General features: G+C 47.1%; 1 protein-coding gene across 1 annotated transcript; it reads right to left on the minus strand.

Moving 5' to 3' along the window:
- Positions 1–2001: 2001 nt before the first annotated feature.
- On the minus strand, positions 2002–5930 carry CUNH19orf43 (chromosome unknown C19orf43 homolog). The gene is made up of 3 exons (XM_018572730.1): positions 5493–5930; positions 3559–3639; positions 2002–2513 (listed from the first exon to the last, which is right to left on the minus strand). Exons 1-3 carry the CDS (start codon positions 5928–5930, stop codon positions 2406–2408), a joined length of 627 nt encoding a protein of 208 aa, XP_018428232.1. The 3' UTR covers positions 2002–2405.
- Between the last annotated feature and the right edge of the window lie 70 nt (positions 5931–6000).

The following is a 6000-nucleotide window of genomic DNA, read 5'->3' on the forward strand; positions in this document are numbered from 1 at the left end:
TTCAATCAGCTTTATTGCAACACTAGCATGGCTTCCAACACACAATCTCTTCTGCAAGACATCTCCTTTCTGATGCATTTAACCCCAGGACAGGGATTAAATCACAGGGGTGATGACGATTTAGGCCTGAACAGGGGTGAAACGCATCAGAAGGAGGAGTTATGTCCAGAATAGGAAACCATGCTGTTGTTGCAATACATCTGTTAGGAAAAAAAGTTTCAGCAAAGTGTGACCTGAATTTCTGCCTGTGCTGAGTTCAGAGAGGTTACAATATAGCATTTGTGTAATTTGTGTAATCATAGAATATGGTTCTGTATCCCAAAAACAGAAAAAAGACAAGACGACTTTAGCAGAGATTCCTCCAGTTTAATGAAATGCGGTTACGCAAGAGACAAAGGAAAAACATACACTGTATGTGAATCATGAAAGAATGATGTAAACACTGTAGGCATCATGATTGTACAAGGGGGGAAAAAAGAAAAAATAACTGTACATAGAATGTTGATTATCCTTACACTCATGGGCATGTAAAGGAGACCCTGTCCCTAGCAGTATCAACCCCTGTGAACTCTATGTGAGCCCAATCACCGTACACGTGTTGCTTTGGAAAGGTGCCTCACTCTAAAGCTGCCCACACACCTTACAATTTATCTGCAGATTTTCTGTGGTCAGATGGAAAAGGTGCAACAGATTCCTCCATCTACACTGTGTGGATGGAGTAATCTCCACCTGGGCCAATCTGTTGCACTTTTTCCATCTGACCACAGAAAATCTGCAGATAAATTGCAAGGTGTGTGGGCACCTTAAGTCACAAACTGCTGCCTGGTGATGCCATCCAAGTGCTCCTGTTCAGTCTCTACGCTCTGAGCGCAGATTGTGCAAGGCAGTGCTGGGAGCATAGAGAATAGTAACATAGCAGAGGCGAGCGAGTGTGAGCAGCAGGACGTCTGAACAGACACTTCCAGAAGTGTGTTTTTAGCACTTCTCACTGTGTTGCCACCTTAAAGAAGGGGCAGTGACAGGGTGTCTTTAGTAAACATGTAGAACATAAATCGTTTTAAATAAGAAGTGATTTTCAGAACAACAGGCGGGTTCACCATTTCCATCAAAGGGAGCCTGCTATAAAGATCCCTGTAGTGACTTTGTGAGCTCCTGGTAGAGACAATATATATTTTTTGCTCGCATGTAAGCACAATTAGAATAGGGATAACCTAGGGCCTGTCCACACTTCACAAGAACCTGTTACACATCAAATCTGGATGTCACTTAGATAATGGGGTTGCTGCTCCTGGTTATTATGAACAGTAACAAGGAAAGGGTTGAAAAAGGCAATTAAAAAAAAAAAAAAATGATGTCCTAAAGCTGGAGGTGTCAAGGTAGCCCTGTACAAACTGAGCACCCTAGTCCTGTGGGCTCCCGGGGTGCTCTTAAAAAGAACCCAACATATCTCACAAAAAAAAAAACCCATCCAGCTAGCTGCAATAGAAGCTTCTGAATACTTACTTCTCTGGAGGACGGCTACTGAAATCTGTCATCTTTATGAGCCCTGGGTGCTGTGGTTCCTCCTGCCAGCCACTATGTCACTACACAGTAGTGACTTACAGGCGGCAGCATGAAGCAGCTAGCACGGAGGGGGACACAAGAGGTGAACACATGCAGAAATGTTGATGGCCCACCAGACTTCTGGGTACAATTCCTGTTCCCTGGAGCAGTATTTGGCAATGCAGGTAGCAGGAGAGGCAAGTATTTACACACTGCCATTACAGCTATAGCTTTTCTCTGTAATTTTGGCTGCTTTAAAGGCCCAGCTCCCTACCGATCAGGTCCAGCGCCTACAACAGTAGTCTATGAGCACCGTGCAGCTTGTGGTAAAAGTAACAATACCCTCACACAGAAATTAAACTAAAGGTGGCGGGGAGGGGATGTTAGGATGGCAATGTAACTAGGATTAGGTTGCCTTTTGTATAATGGGACAGCATTCTACACAGATAGTGATCTGGATGCAAGCTTTCTTACAAAAAAGAAAAAGTAAAAGTCATGCCCACACACAAATATAAAACAAAAATAAAAGTCTATATTCCTCCATTCTGCAGCAGCAGACAGGTTAGGGGGGCCAAAGGTGCTCAAAGAGTCCAGGAAAGGGTAATGTACCCTGTTTGGGGAAGGATCAATTCACCAGCACGGCATTTTAGCACCCAGTCACAAAGTCTCTTCTCTCCTCTGTAAAGTTAGCAAGTCCAGTACGGGATCAGCAATACACACTCCAAGGTGACGTGGGGGAAGGGGGGGCAGCGGAAGGATCTTGCAGTATATGAGGCTGGTGTTGGGAACAAAATACTCTTGGTTGGGGTAACCCAGAGCCATCCCCTGAAAGTCGCTCAGCTCAAGCCCATACATTTTCTGCATTATTTGACAAGCGGTCGGGTTTTGTCATCGTCGCTGCACTGGTGGGCTTTGTATTTTTTCACTTCTGCCATGTACTGTGCCCACGCCCCTCCTTTCTGTAAAATAAGCTGTGGAAAAGAGAGATTATAGTGTCATTAATGTGGCAGAGATCAGTACACACTTGTCTGCAAAATGCATGTCCTTTTCTTAGCTCAGAGGCATTAGGTTTAAGCTCTAATAAAAGCTAAAGTGTTATTTGTAAGGAGTTGAAAGTGATCCCTTCTGATAGTACATGTTATGAGCTATTTGCAAATGCAAAGTCGACTTTCTAGCTTTCAGGAGCGTAGGGACAACCAAAGGCTTGATCCTTCAGGACCTGGAATTCAACTGACAGGCTGTTAAAGTCTGTCACTGAGAAGCAAGGTCCCTGAGACAGAAGATCCAGATGTTCTGTTGCAGTAGTGTGCATGGCATGTTGAACTTTTTTCAGCACAGTAAGTTGCAACATGGTACAGCCACATTTCACCACCCCAAATTAACTTCATGAAAAGGTCACTTGTGACATTTCAATAAAGTAAAAAAAAAAAAAAGTGCCAGGTTCAGCACCGTGACTCTCACCACACACCAGCAGCCATGCACTGAGCTTGCTGGTGTGAATGGGCCCTAAATCTGGCCATACACCTATAGATTATCTGCAGATTTTCTATGGTCAGATGGAAAAAGTGCAACAGATTCCTCCATCTACGCTAAGCTGTGTGCATGGAGGAATCTCCCGCTGGGCCGACTAACAAGATACTGAAGCTTGGCCCAGCGGGAGATTCCTCCATCCACACAGCTTAGCGTAGATGGAGGATTCTGTTGCACTTTTTCCATCTGACCATAGAAAGTCTGCAGATAATCTATAAGTGTATGGCCAGCTTTACACATGAGCTTTAGCATTGAAAAGTAAAATGTGGAAACATAGGACTTCCTGGATCAGACAGTATGAATACAATGACCCTCAGAGGAGATCAGGAAGTAGCATTCTGCATCACATCCAGGTAATGTCACGACACAAAACAAAATGAACACTTCCAAGTCCAGAATTGTAGGTTCAATACAAGTGGGTACAACTAGATTGGTTACCATATTCCAAATGTGAAACAAGGACATGCAGAAGTATACGCTTCTTACCTCCTCATCGTCCGTCTTTGGTTTTTTGGCTACCAGGCCCGTCTTCAGGGCCAGCTTTGCCCCTCCTCTACGCTTGCCCACCTGGGGGTGGAAGGAACAGAAGACTGCAACCGTTATACGAGCCCTTGCAGCCTCTCTGAGTCCCTCTATATAACAGAATATAAGGGAGGCCTCGGTTAGACAGGCACAAGACACTCCCCACCTGCAATGCATCAGAAACCAGACAACCCTCCACACTCCCTGTTATACATCCCTGGTGTGGGGGTGCTAAAGCCTTTGGAGGTCAGCCGGATATGAACAGGGACTCCATCTAAATCCACATGCATACAATTACATACACACCTTGGTGAATATGAAACAGCCTTAAGATAACAGCCCCTCTGTTTTAAGATACTGTGATGAGCCCAGCAGCTATAAAATAAGCAATATAAATACTACAACATAAACTATGATTTAGCTATGGACTGTAACAACTCCTGGGCGCTTACATCATCACTAAGTGACCATCCAGGCTCCTATGGAGGAGCGAGTACACAGGAAGTACTATCCTGCACTCTACAAGTCCCAGCATCCAAACCACCTGAGGAATCCCAGCCAACCACTCGGCTAACAAATGGGCAGAACCAACAAAACAGCGCGGATTGGTTTAAATGTTGAACATGAACAAAACCTTCCTTTCTTACTGGGTGTTGCCATGTTTACCCGGGTGTGTAATGCCAGAGACACGGGTGCATTGTTCTTGTGTTCAGTACTGCCGAGGTAGTCAGGGGAATAGATGGTGTCATCTTCCAATGGATATAATTGTAACAGTGACAACTTAGAGGGGATTTCTGTTATTTTGGAGAGATTTGCTCTTCCTGTTGTGTCTATGGGATAGGAAGTGAAGATTCTACCCGAGATGCGGATGGCAACACAGGACACGTTCAAGTTTAGGCTTTAGATTTAATTCAATTGATATTTGCTACAAAGCTCGGGGTCAGTCGTGTGACGAGTCTGAACATGCAATACCAGAAATCACCCATGTATCAAAGGTGATCCCTCCACTGATAACGAAAGATCTATATATGGGAATCAGGACCTCCTTCCTCCTGCATGGGATCCCTCTAGTGAATCAGCCAGCTGGGTGGATCTCAACAGCATTATCAGAATCCGTCCTGGCTGCGGCACTCAGTATATAGCAGTCAATAGCCTGCTATATACTGAGCTTTGGGTCCCGAAGAGAACTATGGGATAAATAGATCACCCCACAGTTCTCTTTTAAGGTAGGGGTGGTAGTTAAAGCACAGCCCTCCAGCTGTGCTTTAACTACAAATCCCAACATGCTTCCTTCTCCGGCAGTCATGCCTGTAACTGTCAGTCTTGCAATGCCTCACAGGACTTGTAGTTCCACAACAGCTGGAGGGTCAGAGCTGCCCATCTCCGCTTTAAGGTTACCTCCTTTAACCTCTTGCCGTCCGCCCGTAGTAGAAAAACGGACGGACGAGCTTTGCCCCACGTGAACAAACAGGATGCAGGCACTTGCCTTCTTCGACCTAACCCAACCCATCCTCCCTCCACCACAGATGCATACTTACCTTGATCTGACAGTGATGGCCTCCGGTGTTTGTTTACATCCTGGCCGGGCATGCTGAGCACAGCCCCATAGACTTATATAAGGCTGTGTACTGAGGAAGGGAGACTGCCTCATGGAAGTCTATGAAGCTCTAGGTGAGACAAGGATGTAAACAAACACTGGAGGCTGCGGCCCTCAGATCAAAGAAATAATGGATCTGAGGAGGAGGGTGGGTTACCATGGATATGTGCCATTGATTATACAGCACACCTATCCTTTAAGGCTGACTGCTCACTCTCCTGTACAGGCCTCGTCCTGACAGGTTCTCTTTAAGCCAGCCATTCCCTGCGCTCTGCCGTGTGAGGCTCCCCGGGGATCTTACAAAGCTGATGGGCTTCCTCTTGTCCGGCTCGGGCTTCTTGTCCTCCGGGGTGACGGCCTCCTCCTTACTCCCGGCCGGGCTCTGCTCCATCTTCTTCTTGAACAGCTCCAGGAAGCTGCCGTCGTTGGCGAACACGTTGACTCCGGAGGTGGTGGAGGGGAAGGCCGGGGCTGCGTAGCGGGCCGGCCCGGCTTTACGCAAGGCCGGAGGTCCCGGGAGTAGAGGCTTGGTCGCGGCGGAAGGAGGCGACGCCTGCACCGGGGGCTTCTTCCTTTCTTGTCGGGGTTCAGGGGTGACGGCGGTTTCTTTTTTATCGTCCTTGGGTCTCGGAGCAACCTTCTTACTGTTCTCTAGCGCCGGGGCCTCTGCGGCTTCCTCTCCGTCCTCCTCCTCTTCACTGTCCTCCCCTGCCGCCAGCCGTGGACTCTCCTCCGCCATCTTGAGGCCACCTCAGTATCTCCTTAGAAGAGCCCGGCGCCCTCACTGGTATACCGCCAAAGCCGTCAAG

Source organism: Nanorana parkeri, unplaced genomic scaffold, assembly GCF_000935625.1.
Source record: "Nanorana parkeri isolate BGI_ZX_2015 unplaced genomic scaffold, ASM93562v1 scaffold2117, whole genome shotgun sequence".
Lineage (NCBI taxonomy): Eukaryota > Metazoa > Chordata > Amphibia > Anura > Dicroglossidae > Nanorana > Nanorana parkeri.

What these genes read in the sequence shown, in the direction of transcription:
- CUNH19orf43 (XM_018572730.1), bottom strand. Translation starts at nt 5,930, where the DNA reads ATGGCGGAGGAGAGTCCACGGCTGGCGGCAGGGGAGGACAGTGAAGAG. An exon ending in AGAGGAAGCCCATCAGCTTT is followed by an intron (nt 3,640 to 5,492) that starts GTAAGATCCCCG and finishes TTCCACCCCCAG; the next exon opens with GTGGGCAAGCGTAGAGGAGG. An exon ending in CAAAGACGGACGATGAGGAG is followed by an intron (nt 2,514 to 3,558) that starts GTAAGAAGCGTA and finishes TCTTTTCCACAG; the next exon opens with CTTATTTTACAGAAAGGAGG.